The sequence below is a fragment of the Panthera pardus genome, unplaced genomic scaffold (genome assembly GCF_024362965.1).
Source record: "Panthera pardus isolate Hobbes unplaced genomic scaffold, ASM2436296v1 HiC_scaffold_24, whole genome shotgun sequence".
Lineage (NCBI taxonomy): Eukaryota > Metazoa > Chordata > Mammalia > Carnivora > Felidae > Panthera > Panthera pardus.
In genome coordinates this window covers 42,757,934-42,778,302 of record NW_026526810.1, presented here as the reverse complement: position 1 = coordinate 42,778,302, position 20,369 = coordinate 42,757,934, and the positions used below count along the sequence as shown (strand labels likewise).

The following is a 20,369-nucleotide window of genomic DNA, read 5'->3' as shown; positions in this document are numbered from 1 at the left end:
TTCAAAATATGAATTTAATGAAACTAAACTCAAGGCAGATAGAAATTTTGGATTCATGTCTGTAACTTGGGCTCATTATTCCATAATGCTCAGGTTTGGCCTGGGTCCTTGGCTGTCTCTGTTATAATGAGACAAGCAAAGGAGTGAAATTTAAGACCCAAGAAAATATGTATGTGACACTGATTCTTGAACTTGTGAGTATATAAGTTTGCCCAAAATTCTAGGTGCTCTTGGGAATTTGAATTAAGTTCTATGAGCAGGAAAACATAAATCATTAGTGTAAGAAACCACACAACCCATGTATATATTACACTTTGTAGTTTATAAATCACTTTCTCAAGCATTGTCACAATTGAATGTGTTTCTTTAAATAGTTATTTAAGTCACATTATTTATCAGTCAAAACATTTCAAAACATTCAGAGGCAGCTAGTTAGTGTGATTGCCATGTAGTGTGATGGCAAGACATTTATTAATTATACTTTATGTCACTATTAATTCTCTTCACAGGAGGTAGAAAATAGAAACCACTAGGAATCCAAGCCTTAGATTGGAGCAAACGAAACTCAAAAGATCCTTCTAGAAACACACTTATATACCTTTTTCCCATAAATGTGGTATTTGGGATGTGTCAGAATCAAGAATGAACTAGCAGTGAGAGGGGAAGAATATGGAAAGAGAATAGGAGGGAAGTGAAAAGTTACACTGATGGAGGAGTTGGTTCACTTTCTGAAGACAGGTGTTGAGAAGGAAAAAAAAAGATTTAATTGCCCTTTTCCCTTGCTTGATACTGCCATTTCTTGCAGTCCATAAGAGCATGCTGCCAATGATTGTGTGTGTGTGTGTGTGTGTGTGTGTGTGTGTGTGTGTGTGATCCTAATCTTGGTTTTTGACTGGAGTTGTGCCATTGGCCTAGAGAGTATCAATTGGCATTGTTCTGGGTAATGATGGAAACTGTATGAACTCTTTTCTCATACAGTCATTGCTGAACAGGCTCTCAAATGTCATTTTCCCCACATGTACTATCTTCCCTCCTATCGCTTCTCCTTTTCCTTTTCATTCATGTGTGTTGATCTCTGCCCTGCTATTATCCTTTTCCTGTATTCTATGATCTAAACAAAAACTTTTAGTTGAAATTCATGAACTTAAATATAATTTGCTCAGAATTGACAGACTTCTTCCTCATGTGCAGTGGTATTAATATTCACATTTATTACCGAATAAACATATAAGTTATAACCTTGCTATTTATTGACATTCTATCTTTATTAACATTTTCTTTTAGTACTATTTCACATAACAAGTTGTGTGATAACTTAGTGAATTATTCAAGATCATCAAGCTAGTGATTGATACAACTAGAAGTGTTGGAGTTAAGACCACGGCTACTATAAAAAAAATCCAGTAAGGCAAAATTTTCCCTTCATTAAGCTAAGAGCAAAGAGGCCATCTCTGTGTCAGTGAAAACAGGGCTGTGAGATGCTGATAATCTATTATCAGCTTTTGTGGCCTGTTCAGTGGCAGAGGTGCGTAGCTAACACCCTTGCCTTTGAATTGTGTGTGCCTGGTGGAAAAGGTGATTCTAATAAGCTGGAGTTTAGCAAGAGTTTTATAGGTCAGGTGAGCATAAGGGAAGCTCTCCTCAGTGACTTGAGCACATTTGTGGTTGTATAAAATCACTAGCTTAGATGCAACAAAAACAATTCAATGCATTCCATTATTTTAATAAAGATGAATATATTTCAAGAATATTTTTAATTGCAAACATGGTAACGCTTATTATGGAACATTGACTCTTACCAAATTTATAACAGTGAGAATCTTTGCTTTTTCTTTGACCCAGTATCACTCCACAGAAGTAACTCTGGCTATCAATTTAATGAATATCTTTCTAGGTATTTTTCTGTGTATATATAAGCACATGTAACACAGTATCATACTAAACTTACTAAAATGCAAACTTGCTTTTTTCACATAACATGATTTTTTTCATTTATACACATATGTATTTAACTCGTTTATTGTGTTCTCATTGGATAGATAATATAATTCATTCCATAAGTATTTAGGTTACCTAGCTTGTATTGCTATTACAAAAAGAAATGGTGCAGTGAATATCCTTGGATAACAAATTAATTTCTTGTTGTATTTTTCTGTGCGGTAGATTCCAAAAAAGGAAAAATTCTGATATAAGGGTTATTACAAATACTCTAAATGCAACTATGGCTCTTTGAGATACCAGTTTGGAGTTTCATCTGTGAAGATGAAACACATCAAAAAAGAATGATATTTTTTACAAATACAGGTATTTCTTATATCGTTGCAGACAAAAGTTGCAGCAAAATGGTTTGCTTCTATGTCTTCCCAGAAATACAAAGTTACATGTAACTAACAATTTTTATTATCTTCCTTGTGATGCTGACAGAAAACCAAGGTGTCAACCAAGCCAGGCTAAAGTTTCAATGTATGGAACTATCCAAGAATACAAGTGATCACTTTGGTAGCTAGAGTCTCCTTTTCACTGGGTGAGGGTGAGGTCTTAAGAGGCTTGGATTTTTCCTATTTTGTGAACCAGTTGAAAATCATGGTATACATTTAATCTTTTTTACAGCCTTTTTCTTAAAGGAAGTCCTTATCCCATTGAAATCATTCCTCTTTCTCCTCTTTCAGGGCTGGGCGAGGGCTTTATGGTATTGACAGTATGCCAGATCTCCGTAGGAAGAAAACTTTGCCCATTGTACGAGATGTGGTAAGGAACTCCTGTTTCATTCTCTTCAGTTGTATGTGTTGCCTTTGTCTTTATCGTTAAGTGCCATGCCTATCTGTATTTCATAGAATAATACATATAAGAAGTTGGATTCTACCAAGTGTTGCATTTATCATTTCTTTAAAATCTATTAAATAAATGAAATAATTCTAACCTTCTGACAGCGTTTTTTTTTTTAAGCCTTCTTTCTTTTTCTCCAACATGGGGCTTGAACTCCTGGCCTTGAGATCAAGAGTTGTATGTTCTACTGACAGAGACAGCCATGTACCCCTTGGCCCCTTTTTTATTGGTTAAAATTACAAACCAGTTTAAAATGGCATAACAATTGGGCAAATAGAAGTCACAGGGCATGCTAATTGAGCTGCTGCAACTGGGCTTTGATAAGTGCAATGTTGCAAAGGACCACAAGTTTAATGCACACTTGGAGGCTTGTTTTGGACTTCCTCACCTTATGTCACTGGATTCTACTACTTTATAAAGCAGCGGATACTATTAACCAATTCTTTATTTAATTAAGATCAAATTTAATCACATTAATAAGTGATTCCACTCTCTGAAGAAAATTACAACTCTCAAGTCATTAAAACCTCATTAAACCTAAACATACCTCTGAATAACTCAAGCTCTCCTATAACAAAATATGCACAGGACCACCTAAAGATGCAAAGGATTGATAATGGTCCACATTAGACTATTAAAAACAAATAGCTTAACTGCCAGAAAACAAAGTGTTTTGTTCTATCATCAAAATTGTCTCCACAGTTTCCTGGAGGCAAATTCTTAACAGTTTATGACATGAAAATATGTTTTATCCCAGAGAAATAGAAATTTCCCTTTTAGCGGCAATTTATACTATTTCTTATATCAGTAATTTTTAATTTTGCTATGAAAACCTTCATCTGAAAACCATCACTTGTGTTTGAAATTAGGAAAGATAAAATCTTGATTGGAAAGATCTTCTACTGTGTCTCTGTAGCCCAGATTTCTGCCATTGTAGTGTGGATATTATTTTAAAGTGTTCAGTTTATTTAACATCATCATACTCTTTTCTCACCTTTCTTATGTCTAATTATTTACACTTTGTTTCCTCTGACACTTGGGATCTTCAGGCCATGGTAAGTGATTTTCAATTTAATATTTTCTATATTTCTAAATGTACGTTGCACTTACTCATGGGATAAAAGAGGGCAAGATGGGGAAATAAGAAGAGACAGAAGACTGAGAAATTTGGGTTCTGCAAGAATTTAACATCTAGTTCTATTCTGAAAGATACACAAAATTATATACACAACAGATACGAATACAGACTAAAATAGAATGCAAACATAATTTTAGAGACAATAGTTGTCAGAAATGGAAGATCATCTTGGCTAATTCCTTGGACCTAATCTCTCTATAGGTTTACACAGAAGGGGTGGTGATGGATGGATAGTGACTTCCTCACTGAGGATTGCTAAACTTTTATCTGAGTTTATGGCTTTGTAGCTCCAAGGAGATAGATTTAAGACCAGGTGCAAAATCCCATTGTAACTTCCCTTTGTTCCTAATGAGATAACATATTAAACATTCCCATCTAAAACTTCGGGTTTCCAAAGTTCTCTACAGTTCTGCTGAGTGTATTATATCACACACATTTCAGGTAGGAGATATAATGGTTCTGTTTTATGGTAGGGAAACAAAAGGGACTTGACTTTTATTTAAAATTACTTATGTTACCAACATTGAGTTAAGAAAACCAATCTGGGTATAATGGTTCTCACCTGATAAAATGAACACTTAGGAAAAATATACTGCTTAGATATGAAAGAATATTCCAGGGAACTGTGAACAACTCAAGGATCATCTAACACCTGTGATTTGGGGCCGTCACACAGATCATCTAGCTCTGCACCAGTGGCCATGTTTTATGAAGAAATGTGATCATGATCACCTTGAGGAAAAACAAAGTTAGAGAAGTCTCTTGCTAATATGGATACCTGGGGCTGATCAGTCTGCCTTGCTGGACCTCAGTTTTCTCATCAGTTAAATGTAAGGGTTGGGTCTGATTATATAAGGGGATTGTATCAGCTTTAATGTTCCATGATTTCACATTCTGGATGAACTAGCTGACTACTGAAAATGGCAGGTGCCTATTGACTAAAACATGAACAGTGATAGGTTATATTCTTACATTTTCACATGTTGTTGAACAATATGTACTTAGCATCCACCTCATGTGCCAATAACTCCTAAATTCTGTTTATTTTAGACTCTGGCTGCCCGGAAATCTGGACTCTCCCTGGCTATGGTCATTAGGACATCTCTAAACAATGAGGAACTGGTAGGTGCAGAGTCGATTGCTATGTATTGATATAGTCCAGGGGAAGGCAATTCTGATCTAGCCACTCAGTTGTAATGTTGATTCCAAAATTCCAGAAATAACTGGCAACACGGGGAAAGTCTGACCCTAAACAAATTTCATCCAGACCTCAACTTCATTATCATACAGATTATCCTCTGTTGATCAAACATGCATGCGCCTCTCCGTCTTTACAAATGTTATTCCGTCCTAATGCATTTTACCTGTAATTCTCCCCTTGAGAAAAATCCTGCTACATTTTTATATGATTCAAATTTTGCCTCCCTTCTGAGGCTGTCCCAAACATCTTTCTCCCCTTGTGGCTGAATTTTCAGCTTCCTCCTTTGAGCTTTTTCTAGCATTTAATCACAACCTCCATACTGTAGTATAGCAAAAGTGAAGGTTGCTTGGGGTGAGTCCCATCTGTACCAGTAAATTAGCATTGTTACACCTGGCATTTTATCTAACTTCTCTGAGTCGATTTCTCTCATCTGTATAGTGAGGTAATAAGACAAATTATTAAAGGAGTGGATACATTTTTAACACTTGGCACTGCTTAGAGTATAGTAAAACATAAATGCAAGCTGCTGGTTTTATTATTTTTATAAGCAATTAACTTTATTATTTTGCATAAACCTTTGCTTTTAGACTGCTTTCTTTTAAAATTTTTTTTTTAACGTTTTTTATTTATTTTTGGGACAGAGAGAGACAGAGCATGAACGGGGGAGGGGCAGAGAGAGAGGGAGACACAGAATCGGAAACAGGCTCCAGGCTCCGAGCCATCAGCCCAGAGCCTGACGCGGGGCTCGAACTCACAGACCGCGAGATCGTGAGATCGTGACCTGGCTGAAGTCGGTCGCTTAACCGACTGCGCCACCCAGGTGCCCCTAGACTGCTTTCTTGAGGGTAGCATTGTGTCCTGTTTTTTTGCTCTTGTTAAATACTTTCACCCCTATTGCTTAGTACATTATCTGACATGAGGTATATACTTTGTAAATTCTTGTTGTATGAAAGAACCAACTGGTTAGAAAATACAAGTATACTCCAATATCTAGGTCAGGAATTCTTAAATTTGGCTCATTAGAGTCACCTGTGTTAGCTTTAAACCATGCACATGCCTGGGTCTAGCTCCCAGTGGTTCTGATTTAATTGGCTTCAGATGTGGCTTGGGTCGAAAGGGATTTAAAAAAAATTTTAGGCGATTTTAACGTGGAGTGGATGTTGTGCTGTGGTAACTCCTTCCTGTCCAGCCAGTCTATTGGGTTTTTACTAGAGACAATTTATATGTCCTCCCTTAGGTGAACTAGTACATTCTATAGGAGTGACACTCCTATAGTCCTATAGAATGTAAAGGACTTTGTCATTCCTATAGAAGAAAAAATTTGCCACTGATAATAGTTGTTTTAAATCTCTATAGACTTGGCATTTAACACCATTATTTATATGTATATTTCACAGTTTCTTCTTCTTGTCACTGTCATCTTCCACCCAGAAGCCAACCTTTACTAGATCTCTATCCCAAACTCTCCCCAGCCTAGTACATATCAGAAAAAAAACCAAAACAAAAACAAAAACCAAAAAACGTCCATTTGAATATTTGGGTGCTACAGTAAATAAAAAACATTTTCTCTTGTGCCAAAGTATTAAAAAAAATGTGGCTGATTTTCCAAGGATCTTATTCTTATCTATTAGATTTATGATGACATGTAATATTTGAGCGTAGTTTGGATACAAATGAAATTAAACATCCTCTGGTACATGAAAATGCACCATATTGCTTGCTGAAACTTGAAGTGTCTAGTCTTGGGCTTTTGAGGGATTAAGCAAGGTTGAGCGTTTTTATCATTAAACTCCTACACTATTTCTTTTTTGTACATATGGTATTTGGTCTGAACCACAAATATTCATTCGTATGAAAAGTTAATAGGAAAACGATAGAAATGAGAAGAATGCTATTACATCCTCTGCGGCCCTGGATAGGGAGCACACCTTCACTTTATGGTTAAATTAGTTGTTGATCTTCTCATCCACTTAAACATACATTTATTTCTTTAGTTTCAGAAAACCTATGTAAAAGACTTTTCTGTGTGGGTGTTGGGTGGATGAATAGAGTTCATCAGCTCTCCATGAAATTCATAAAGCCCATTTCCCTGGGGCCCATATCTCAAAAAGTAAATGAAATATGACTTGTGCACAACAGGCATATTAAATGTCACTCTAGACAAGCTGTCACATTAAGTCATTACATCGGCAACTAACATAAATGCTGAAGCAAATAATTCCCACTTTTGGGTGTTGAAAACCTTCCTAGGCACCTTTAATGTGAAAGCATGAAATGTGTGTCCTTTACATAAAGGAAAATGGCTTTGCCATGTGGAAAATATCACATGGTAGCACATCCGTTTTAATTAAAGAGATACATGGTAAAAAGTTCAGTCATCTCTTCCAAAGCATGAAAGGGCTCTCAAGTTTGATGTGAGATGACAGTGGGTCAGCCAGCACCACCTCTGTGGTCTCCCTGTGAGCAGTGGGTAAAGCAATGCCAGGTGCCCCCATCTATCACCATTTCCATCTTGCCCACAGAGACCTATTGGGGCTGATTGGAAATCACAGTCTAAAAAGCCCTTAAGGACCATAGTTTCTGAACATTTCGATCTGACCTAATAACACAAGAAGGGGTAACACTCTAGTATCCCTGTATCACAACAGTAGTATTCCTGATGCTGTAGTGTTCTGCTTTGTGCTTGTTTTCACAGACTCAGTTTCCTGGGTGTGGCCCCAACAGTGGGGAATCAAATTAAAACCATTCAATAAATCACTGATTTGAGTGTCTATTATGTGTCAGGCATTGTTGCAGATTCTGAAATATGATAGTGAATAACTCTACTAAAACTCCCTGCCATCATGAGGTTTATAATACAGTGAGAAGGGAGCTGAGATACCATGTTTTGCTCCCACTATTGCTACAGGTTGTAGTGAAAGCTTCTTAACAGGTGGGAGTATTTAAATTGACAGTGTGTGATGAGGGTTATGGGACACTCGAATAGGGTGAGGGATGCAAATCACCAAGCCTGGAAGGGATTCTAGAACCCTCTTTATTCTGTCCCAGGTATTCACATCTAACTATGGTTTGGGGGCTGGTCTATTGGCTTGCTTCCAGAAGTGTTAATTCTCATGAAGTTTGGTTTATCTAGGTGAGTGGAGCTCCTTTCAATGACAAGATCCATGCCCAATGAAAGGGACTTATAAGAACTAGGTATGGGAATAATTAGATCAGATCTGGGGCCTATTTTTAGCATAATACTGGAAAGATGACATAGAAGCAGGAAGCAGGCCAGAATACCTGTGTGGTGCCTGAGGTTCAGTCAGGAAGCTGCAGGCTCACACTATGCCCAGGTACACTGACTCGGGACAGGAACAATTTCAAACCAGATAATTGAGAACTGAAGTGACAGGGGTCTGAATTTGAATTTCAGCTCTACCTCTATTATCTTTGTGAACTCATTTCTTTTCAGTACTTTTTGCCTCCCTAAGATGTGTTCACCTCGTTTGTAAAATAAAAGTAATAATACTTACTCTCCACAGTTTGTGAGAATTAAAAGAAAACATTGTCTTGCCAGCCAGAGCAGGTGGCAGAGAGGGAAGAGGAGTCGCAATGAGGTCTCTAGAGTATATGGTTTGTCCCATGCCTCCCTGTAACCTCCGCCGCTGCAGGTCAGATTCCAGGGTGTACTGATATGGAAATCCATGGTAATCACAAATTTAAAGGTGTTCTCTTGTTTGCAAGTCTTGTTATTGGTCCTGTGTCTCTCCTTCAAGAGCACAGTCTTTGGTTTGAGAGAGATAGAGCTCCACTATTTACTAGTTGTAGGAACATGGGCAAGTTACTGAAACTTTCTTGGCCTTGACTTTCTTATATTTGCTAGTTACGTAAGATTTTTCATCTGTGTTTATAAGTAAAATGCCCTGTGGTTTACTGTGTCTTTAAGCGATTTTGGCGTCAATAACCTAGCTTTGTAAAATAAGTTGGGAAGCTGTCTCTTTTCTTACTTCTCTTGAATAGTTTGTGCACAGTACGTGTTGCTATGCCTTGAAAGATGGACAAACTTGCCTCTAAAACCATTGTGTAATTTTTTTGAGAATGGATATTTGACTACTGAATCAATTTAATGTAGTAGTTCCATCCATGTTCTTTAAACATTTGTTCTTGATTCAGTTTTGATCATTTATATTTTTTCCAGAAAGTTGTCCTTTTTTTATCACCTAAAATTTCAAATTCCATCAAATTGTTCATATAATTGTATGACATAAAACTTGTGCTGGGGTGCCTGGGTGGCTCAGTCGGTTGAGTGTCCGACTTTAGCTCAGGTCATCATCTCATGGTGATGTGAGTTTGAGCCCCACATCCGGGCTCTCTGCTGTCAACACACGGCCCAATTTAGATCCTCTGTACCCTTCTCTCTGCCCCTCCCCTGCTCACACAATCTGTCTAAAAAATAAACAAACATAAAAAAAAAAAGAAGATTATGCCATTTTCACCTTATTTGTATTTTCTCTCTTTTTATTTTTTTTTTTTAATTTTTTTTCCAACGTTTTTTATTTATTTTTGGGACAGAGAGAGACAGAGCATGAAGGGGGGAGGGGCAGAGAGAGAGGGAGACACAGAATCGGAAACAGGCTCCAGGCTCCGAGCCATCAGCCCAGAGCCTGACGCGGGGCTCGAACTCACGGACCGCGAAATCGTGATCTGGCTGAAGTCGGACGCTTAACCGACTGCGCCACCCAGGCGCCCCGTATTTTCTCTCTTTTTAAATCAATACTGCAAGAGATTTCTCTGGTGTTTGTTTTGTTGACTCCATATTGTTTTTTTTTTTTTCTATTTCATTTATTTTCTTATTTAGATTCATATTCTATTCTCTGTATTTACCGTGAACCTACTTTTCTACATAGTTCACTAATTTTGACTTTATTAACTATTGCATACACACAAAAGAATAATTACAAAATAATTGAAGAACAGTATATATACTTGTGTATCCATGACATCTTAGGAAGAGAAAAATAAGTATTTAATAAATGATGCAATGATTAATATTTAAGTCAATTTAGAGTGTTTATTCTCCCAAAGACAAGCCATATGAACTATTATTGTTACTACATTGTATTATTTTCAGAGGACATGGAATACAAAATTAGTGATTTGCATTTAATTGACTATTTTATAGTTTGGCTCATAATTTTGTAGGTATACCACATGAGCTCTTTTTGTTGGGTACGTAAGTTTTGGGACTTCTATATTCCTGAATAATTTTCTTTCAACTTTGTTGGTAATCTTATTAATGTCTTAAATGTTTTTTCTTTAAAATATTTTCTCTATGCTATTAATACAGCTATACCAAATTGATAGATTCAGTATTTCCTTGATAGAACTTTTTTAGTCATTCTTTAAGTCTTAACATGTTTTATGTGTATCTCACATAGCTTAATTTTCTTTTTTTAAAATTTTTAATGTTTATTTATTTATATTAGAGAGAGACAGAGTGAGCAGGCAAGGGGCAGAGAGAGAGTGAGACACAGAATCTGAAGCAGGCTCCAGCCTCTCAGCTATCAGCACAGAGCCTGATGTGGGGCTATGAACCCATGAACTGTGAGATCATGACCAGAAATGAAGTCACAAGTTTAACCCACTGAGCCACCCAAGCACCCCTCACAGAGCTTAGTTTCAATTCAATTCAAGAATTTGTCTTTTTACAGGTGAACTCAATCAATTTACATTTATGATAGTGTATTTGAGCTTAGTTCTATTCCTCTTTAAAAATATACTGTCTCTTTTTTAATTGTTTTTCTAAGGTTCTTTTGTGGAGGTTGAGTTTTACTTTCCCTCTCCTCAACAGATGAATTAAAATGATCTATACTGTTTATTTTAATATAGCAGATGTTTCCTAAATGTATCATAAATATACTTTACAATTTCTTTTATTGAAGTATAATTAACATACATTGCTATGTTAGTTTCAGGTGTATAATATTGATTTGACAATTCCGTACATTAGTCAGTGTTTACCATGATTAAGTGTCGTCACCATCTGTTTCCATACAATGTTATTACAATATTATTGACTATATTCCTTGTGCTGTATTTTTTTCATTGCTGTGATTAGTTTATTTTATAGCCAGAAGTTTGTATCTCTTAATACCCTTTATTTCACCCATCTCCCCACCCACCTCCACTTGGAATCATCAGTTTCTTCTCTTTAAGAGGAACAAGGTAGGGGTGTCTGGGTGATTCAGTCAATTAAGCCTCTGACCTCAGCTCAGGTCATGGTCTCCTCCCTCATGGGTCTGAGCCTCACATTGGGCTCTCTGCTGTCAGCACAGATCCTGCTTCGTATACTCTATCCCCCTCTGCTCCTCCCCTGCTCTCAGTTTCTCTCCCTCTCTTAAAAATAAATAAATAATTAAAAAAATTTTTTTAAAGAGAAACGATGTGTGGTTTTGTTTTAGTATGTTCATTTGTGTTTTTTTTATTGTCATCATTTTTTTAAAAAGTTTTTAAATTCCAGTTAACCTACAGTGTAATATTCGTTTCAGATGTGTAATACAGTATTCAACACTTCCCTGCATCACCTGGTGTTCATCACAGGTGCACTCCTTAATCCTCATCACCTATTTAACCCATCGCCTCCACTACCCCCGTTAACTGTCAGTTCTCTACAGTTAAGAGTTGGTTTCTTGGTTTGCATCTCTCTCTCTCTCTTTTATATTTTTGGAAGACAGAGACAGAGTATGAGTGTGGGAGGGGCAAAGAGAGAGGGAGACAGAGAATCTGAAGCAGGCTCCAGGCTCTGAGCTGTCAGCACAGAGCCCAATATGGGGCTGGAACCCACACACCATGAGATCATGACCTGAGCCAAAGTCGGACACTTAACCAACTGAGTCACCCAGGTGTCCCATGCCTCTCTTTCTTCTTTTGTTCCTTTGCTTATTTTAATAAATTCCACATATGAATTAAATGATATGGTATTTGTCTTTCTTTGACTTATTTCACTTAGTACAAAGTCTTATAAGTCCATTCATGCTGTTGCAAATGGCTAGATCTCATTCTTTTTTATGGACAAGTAATCCCTTATGTGTGTGGGTGTACATATCTGTCTGTGTATACCACTCTTTTGTGCATTTATTAAAGTTGCTTTCATTTCTTGACTATGGTAATAATGCTGTAATGAATATGAGTGTATATATCTTTTCAAATTAGTGTTTTCTTTCTTTCTTTTTTTGTTTTGTTTTGTTTTGTGAATATCCAGTAGTGGAATTACTGGATCATATGAATAGTTTCATTTTTAAATTTTGAGGAACCTCCATACTGTTTTCCACAGTGGCTCCACCAACTTACGTTCCCACCAATAGTGCATGAGGGTTCTCTTTTCTCCACATCCTCACCAACACTCATTTCTTGTTTTTAATACAAGCCATTCTGACTGGTGTGAAGTGATCTCACATTATGGTTTTGATTAGCCCTGATGGATGGTGACGTAAGGCATCTTTTCATGTGTCTGTTAGCCATCTGTATGTCTTTTTTGGAAGAATGTCTATTCGGATCCTCTGCTCATTTTTTTAATTGGATCGTTTGGTTTTGGTATTGAATTATGGAAGTTCTTTATATACTTTGGATATTAACCGCTTGGATATATCATTTGCAAATATCTTCTCTCAGTAGGTCATCTTTTTGTTCTGTCAATGGTTTCCTTTGCTGTGCAAAACCTCTTTATTTGGGTGCAGTCCCAATAGTTTATTTTTACTTTTTTTCCCCTTGTCTCAAGAAACATACATAAACATATTGTTAAAGTTGATGTCCAAGATAATACTGCCTGTGTTTTCTTTCAGGAGGCTTATGGGTTCAAGTCTCAAATTAGGTCTTTTTTTTTAATTTGTTTGTTTATTTTTGAGAAAGAGAGAGAGAGGATCCCAAGCAGGCTCTGTGCTGTCATCGCAGATCCCATTGTATGGCTCAAACTCATGAACCATGAGATCATGACCAATTGAGTCACCCATGCATTACTAGGTCTTTTTTTTAATATTATTTTTTAACATTTATTTATTTTGAGGGAGAGAGAGACAGAGTATGAGCACGGAAGGGGCAGAGAGAGGGAGACACAGAATCTGAAGCAGGCTCCAGTCTTTTAGCTTTCAGCACAGAGCCTGACGTGGGCCTTGAACTCACGAACCCTGAGACCATGACCTGAGCCAAAGTTGGATGCTTAACCGACTGAGCCACTCAGGCACCCCTTAATGTTTATTTATGTTAAGAGGAAGAGTGTACACGTACATGCGTGGAGAGGCAGAGAGGTTGACAGAGAATCCCAAACAGGTTCCTCCTCACTGTCAGTGCGGAACCTCACAAGCCCTGAGATCATGACCTGAAATAAAACTTAGACGCTTAACCCACTGAGCCACCCAGGTGCCCCTCACATTCAGGTCTTTAAATTGGTTGTGTGCATGATATAAAAAAGTGGTCCAGTTTTCATTCTTTGCATGTAGCTCTCCAGTTTTCCCATCATCTCTTATTCAAGAGACTATTTTTTCCCATGGTATATTCTTTCTTTCTTTGTCATAGATTGCGTTTATAGTTGTGGGTTTATTTTAGAGCATTTTTCCTGTTGTATTGTTCTAGGTGTATGTTTTTGTTCCAGTACCATACTGTTTTGATTACTAGTTTTGTAGTGTATCTCCAGCTTTGTTCTTCTTTCTCAAGATTGCTTTGGTTATGTGAGGTCTTTTGTATTTCCATACAAATTTTAGGATTATTTTTTCTAGTTCTGTGAAGAATGCTATTGCTATTTTGATAGAGATTGTATTGAATCTGTAGTCTGCCTTGGGTAGTGTGGACATTTTAAAAATATTCCAATCTATGAGCATGATACATCTTTCCATTTGTGTCATCTTCAAATTCTTTCAACAATGTCTTGTAGTTTTCAGAGTATGGGCTTTTCACCTTCTTGGTTAAATTTATTCTTGGTGCAATTGTAAATGAGATTGTTTTCTTAATTTCTCTTTTTGATATTTCATTATTAGTGTATAGAAACACAACAGTCTTCTGTATGTTAATTTTGTGTAACCTTTACCAAATTATAAGTGTTAATATTTTTTTTGATGGAGACTTGAGGATTTTTTATATATAGTATCATGTTATCTGTCAATAGTGACAGTTTTACTTCTTTCTTATCAATTTGGATGCTTATTTATTTATTTATTTTTCTTTTCTTTTCTTTTTTTTTTTCTGATTGCTGCAGCTAGGACTTCCAGTACTATGTTGAATAAAGGTGGCAAAAGTGGACATCCTTATCTTATTCCTGATCTTAGAGGAAAAGTTTTCAGTTTCCCACCATTGAGTATGATGTTAGCTGTGGGTTTTTCATATATGGCCTTTATTGTGTTGAGGTATGTTCCCTCTAAACCCACTTTGAGAGTTTTTATCATGAATAGATTTTGTATTTTGTAAAATGCTTTTTCTGTATCTATTGACATTATATAATTTTTTTATTATTCCTCTTGTTAATGTGATGTATCACATTGATGGATTTATAAATATTAAACTACCCTTGCATCCCTGGAATAAATCTTACTTAACCATGGTGAATCATTTTTTTAATGTATTGTTGAATTCAGGTTGCTAAAATTCTGTGAGGATATTTGTATCTATGTTCATTAGAGATACTGGCCTGCCATTTTCTTTTCTTTTTCTTCCTTTGTTTCTTTGGTTTTTTTTTTTGTTTGTTTGTTTGTTTTTGTTTGTTTGGGTTTTTTTTTTTTTTTGGTAGTATCTTTGTCTTCAAACTTTAAAGTTAATAACTCTGTCCTGAAAAAAAAAGATCCAAAAATTCTTAAGCTCTCATTACTAGCCTCAATGATAACATTAAATAAAAGGTAAGTTGAAATGTCATATCAGAAAATGGTCTAAAAACTGCAAGTTTGTAGCCCATAGAGTTTAACTGGATCATCCTTTGGGTTTCCGTGGAATCAGCTTTCATAATTCTGGTAGTAAGTTCCTTTTTTTCCCCTCAAGCACCTGGAGAATCTATTTCATTTTAACGCTTTTACATATTAAACTATTTTTTCTCAATGCTTCATTGACAACTCAATCTGCCACATTGACAGATCAGTTTTCCAGCATGTAAAACAAATACATTATTGATGCTAGAGTACTATTGGGAGTATCATTGAGATAACAAATAGAAAGCACTTCAACCATTTTAAACATATAAGTGTGTAGTAAATATTGTAGTTTTTATCATAATCTGTGTTTACCATACCACTTTCCATGGCTCCATGACTGGCTTTGCTTGGTTACACAAGAGGACAGTGAAAAGGGTTCCTTTTAACAGAGATGACCTCCTTTCCTCTCTTATTTCTACAATATCCTAGCCCATCTTTCTAATTTCATGGTCTCTGTCAAAAGATTATCTGTATCTATCCCAAGTGGTAAAAAAAAAAAAAAAAAAAATAGACTTTCCATCTTAAAATGGTAAAAGTTACTCTCCAGTGAATGAATTCATATTTGTTTTAGTCTCTTATATTTAATAAATTACTCATCTCATACTACCTTTATTATTGTATACACTTTTTTATTGAGGTATATTTGACCTATAACATATTAGTTTCCAGTGTACAACATAATTAATTAATATTTTTATATATGTGAAATAATCACCACAGTAAGTTTAGTTAACTTCCATCACCCAAACACAGTTTCATTTTTTTTCTTTGTTGTGATAATTTTTATGATCGGCATTTTTCAAATGCACAGCACAGTATTAACTATGGTCACCATAGTGTATATTATAATCCCATGACTTACTTGTTTCATAACTAGAAATTTACACCTTTTGACCCCATTCACAAGTTTTACCTACCATCCTCTCCCTATGGCAATCACCAGTCCGTTGTCTGTATCTGTGAGCTTGGCTTTTTGCTTTTGCTTTTGTTTTTGTTTCTGTTTTCTTAGATTCTACGTGTAAGTAAGATCATACAGTATTCATCTTCCTGTGGTCTAGTTCACTTAGCATAATGTTCTCAAGATCCAACCATGTTGTTGCATATGGCAAGATTTTACTCTCTTATAGCTGAATTACATTCTATTATACACACACACACACACACACACACACACACACACACACACACACATTTTCTTATCCATTCTAATGACACTTAGGTTGTTTCTGTGTCTTTACTGTTGAAAATAATGCTTCTGTTAACATGGAGGTATATGTTCAAATTAATACTTTTATTCTCTTTGGATAATTACCCAGAAGTGGGATTTCTGGGTCATATGGTAGTTCTATTTTTAATTTTTAATATTTTGTGGTAATTCCATACTGTTTTCCATTTAAATTCCCACCAACAGTGCAGAAGTGTTCCCTTTTCTCCAAATCCTTGCCAACACTTGTTATTGTTTGTGGTTTTAATACTGCCTTTCTTTTTTTTTTTAATATTTTTATTTATTTTTGAGACAGAGCATGAGCAGGGGAGGGGCAGAGAGAGAGGGAGACACAGAATCTGAGGCAGGCTCCAGGCTCCGAGCTGTCAGCACAGAGCCTGATGCGGGGCTTGAACTCACAGACCGTGAGATCACGACCTGAGCTGAAGTCGGACGCTCAACCGACTGAGCCACCCAGGCGCCCCAATACTGCCTTTCTAACAGATGTAAGGTGTTATCTCTTGGTTTTGATTTGCATCTCTCTGAAGATTGTTGATAGTGAATATATTTTCATGTACCTTTTAGCCATACCTATGTCTTATTTGGACAAATATCTGTTCAGATCCTCTGCCCATTTTTAAATCAGTTTGTTTTCTAGCTATTGAGTTGTATGAGTTCTTTATATATTTTGGATATTATTCCCTTGTCAGATACATGATTTGCAAATATATTCTTCTATTCAGCATATTGTCTTTTCATTTTTTTATGGTTTCTTTTACTGTGAAGAAGTTTTTTAGTTTAATGTTTTTAGTTTAATGTAGCTCCACTTATTTTTGCTTTTTGTGTCAAATCCAAAATACATCATCACCAAAACCAATGTCAAGGAGCTTATCCCCTATGTTTTCTTCTAGGAGCCTATGGTTTCAGGTCTTATATTTAAGTATTTAATTAATTTCTTATTAATCTTTTTGTGTATCTTATAAGATCATGGTTCAGTTTGATTCCTTTGCATGTGGCTGTTCAGTTTTCCCAGCACATCTCTTAAAGAGAGACTGTCCTTTCCCCATTGTATATTCTTGGCTCCTTTGTCATGAATTAATAGAACATATCTGTGTGGGTTTATTTTGAGGCTCTGTTCTGTTCTTTTGATCTATGTGTCTGTTTTTATGCAGTACAATGCTGTTTTGATTATGGTATCTTTGTAATATAGTTTGGAATCAGGGAGAGTGTTGCCTCTAGTTTTTTTTTCCTTGAGATTGTTTTCTCTGTTCACGATTTTGTGGTTCCATGCAAATTTTAAGTTTGCTGGTTCTATTTCTGTGAAAATTGCCATTGAAATTTTCATAGGGATTGTGTGGAGCCTATGTATTGCTTTGGATAACATGAACATTTTAATGATATTTTTCCAACCCATGAGCATGGAGTATCTTTCATTTATTTGTGTCTTCTCTGATTCTTTCGCTAATATTTTATACTTTTCAATGTATAGATCTTTCATCTCCTTGGTTATATTTGCTTCTAGGTATTTTATTCTTTTTGATGCAAGTGTAAGTTAAATTCATTTCTTCATTTCCCTGACGATTTGTTATTTATGCATAGAAATGAAGCACATCTTAGTGTATTGATTTTATATTCTACAAATTTACTGAGTTTATTTATTCTAAAAGTTTTTGGGTGGAGTCTTTAGAACTTTATATAATTACATTCACAATTTCATTGAAAGTTTGAATTGAAGAAAAGTGATACAGTACATGACAAATCTGTCCTAATTTGTTTCCAGGTTGTGTTTTCTGTCATAATAGGTCTGTGTTATTTTGAACTCTTCTTTAATTATTGTATCCTCTTCTTTATCATTATTCACTCTCTTTATTTGGACTTACTAAGTCACTTAGCTCAATGATAATTAGTGTCTGTTAAAAAACAATGTAAGTAATACAAATTATTCACATTTTTCCAAGGATAGGCACATAACTTTTGGTGTCTTCACTTTTCTGGTACAAAATTTTACCTGAATAACTTTAACTTCTACAGTCAGTCTTATGTGATGATTGTCCTCGTGAGTAAATCAGACCCGAAATTAGGCTGTTTTTATACTCACAAACTTCTTATGCCATTGTTCTGTCTTCTTGTTTATAACAAATTTCAAAGGTCACATTGTACATAATATTTGCTCTGCAAATATTTCTGATGCTTTTGTACAGAAAGAGTGAAATGATACCTACAGGACAGCAAATAGATTTTTTTCCCCAAAGTACATGAATAATGCTTCAAAACAAGAAGCATATTTTTTCTTGTAGTTATCAAAATGTGATTTTTTTTGAGAATAGGAAAATCATGGTTTACATAATCCCATGAGGAAACCCACAGGATGATGAGAAGATTAGAACTTTATTAGTTCAGTCACTGGTTAACATGGTAGAGGAAAAAGAGAACAGGTGTATGGCAAATGGAGATAGACATGCTTTGTTCCTATTGTATTAACATTTGGTTGATTGGAATATTGATTGTCTCAAAACACTAGTCATTGCCTTTGGCAGGAAGCCTGAATGCTTTATTTATTGGGCTCATTTTAATTTTCTCATATAGTTATGTAGAAAAGACAATTCATTTTTTTTTTGTGTGTCCTAATTGTTCAGAAAGTGACATATTATAGCATTTCACCCAAGATTATAGTCTATTAGAGGACAGATTTTTAACAAAATCATTGTTTAGGATATGAGCATCCTTCCCTTTGTAATCTGTAATCTGTATTTGGCTAAAGAGGTTTATCAGAGCCAAAGCATTTCCTACCCTCATTTCTACAGATAAAACAGTGTCTTCACAAAGTAAAAGTCACCTTCTTTTTTCTTCAGTCAGTTCAGTAATATAAAACTGATGTTTACAGGTTTTATTCCTAATTGCATAAGTCTTACATTCTGTATATAAATAGAAAAAAATCCTCGGAGAACACAAATCAAACCATGACTAACTTTCAAATATTAAATTGAGTAACTTTTTGTTTGTTTTTTTAGTGCTTTTTTGTTTTATAAATTGTTTCCACAGTGAGCATGCATTTTGATATAATTAGAAAATACATACTGGAAAGTGACATCTGAGATTGGTGGTTGTTGTTGTGGCTGCTTTGTTTTGTTTTTATTTAGAACGGAGGAAAAGCCAGCAATGTTGTTTGCCAGTGATAATTATTTTATTTTGTAAGTAACTTCCATGAAGTATTGAGCATGATTTACAAAAGCTTTGTGACTTTTAAAAGAGGGGGAAATAAAGAACATATATACACATCCATAAATACCAGCATCCATTGTCTTTTGTCGTATAGAAACAAGAGTCTTCTCTTGGATGTAAAATGCAACTTGGTCATACAGTGAATGAAAGAATATTTTAAAAAATGAAAATATATTTTAGAAAGTATTAAATGTTTATTGTGGAAGATTTGGAAATTTTAGAAACCTTTATAATAGATTAGCAGCAAGTCTTCTCTTTTGCTGAATTCATTCTGTCCTTGTTTCCTAATCCCATTAGATTAGGGCTCTGCTTGTTCTTGGCATCATCTTCTCTACATATCTGGATTTACGTAGGCCAGAATCTCTCCCCAGATAACATACGCAGTCTCATCCTTTCATATTAGTGAGGATCCTGTTTATTAACTCTACTTAATTATCTTTCTATCTGTTTAATGTACTACATAAAAAAAAATCTCTTCCTTTTAAGGCAATTTCTAATAGTTACAAACTCCCATCTGTCATGTTCAGTGGCTAATTCTGGGGCTTCTCCTTGTTTTATTCAGTTTTTCATACCCTATCTTTTTTGTCTTATTCCACAGAACTCTTTTATTTTTGGTCCTTTTTATAATCTTGTTTGGTCTGGTCCGTCTTCGCTAACTAAGAAAGTACCTTATTTTCCCAGGATGCAGTATTCTTGTGAGAGTAAGAATCCCTTATAAGGCATATTTGTACATGCTTTCCTAGCTAATCATTTCCTGAGTTTCTGAACTGACCATCCTTACATCTTATACTTTGCTTCAGTAAGAACTGTTTCCATATGTCATTTATTTTAATTTTCAGCTTTGAT

General features: G+C 35.5%; 1 protein-coding gene across 6 annotated transcripts in view; it reads left to right on the top strand.

Annotated features, from left to right (window-relative positions):
• The window catches only part of UNC13C (unc-13 homolog C), a 610,270-nt gene that overhangs the window by 233,800 nt on the left and 356,101 nt on the right, over positions 1–20,369 (top strand). For 4 of the 6 annotated variants that reach the window (XM_053889051.1, XM_053889050.1, XM_053889049.1 and 1 more), the window contains exons 9-10: positions 2,670–2,756; positions 5,017–5,086. In XM_053889051.1, the coding sequence (XP_053745026.1) occupies positions 2,670–2,756; positions 5,017–5,086 (157 nt within the window). Of the gene's footprint in view, positions 1–2,669; positions 2,757–5,014; positions 5,087–20,369 lie in introns of all 6 variants that reach the window. The other 2 variants (XM_019442067.2, XM_019442063.2) reach the window with 1 other exon arrangement.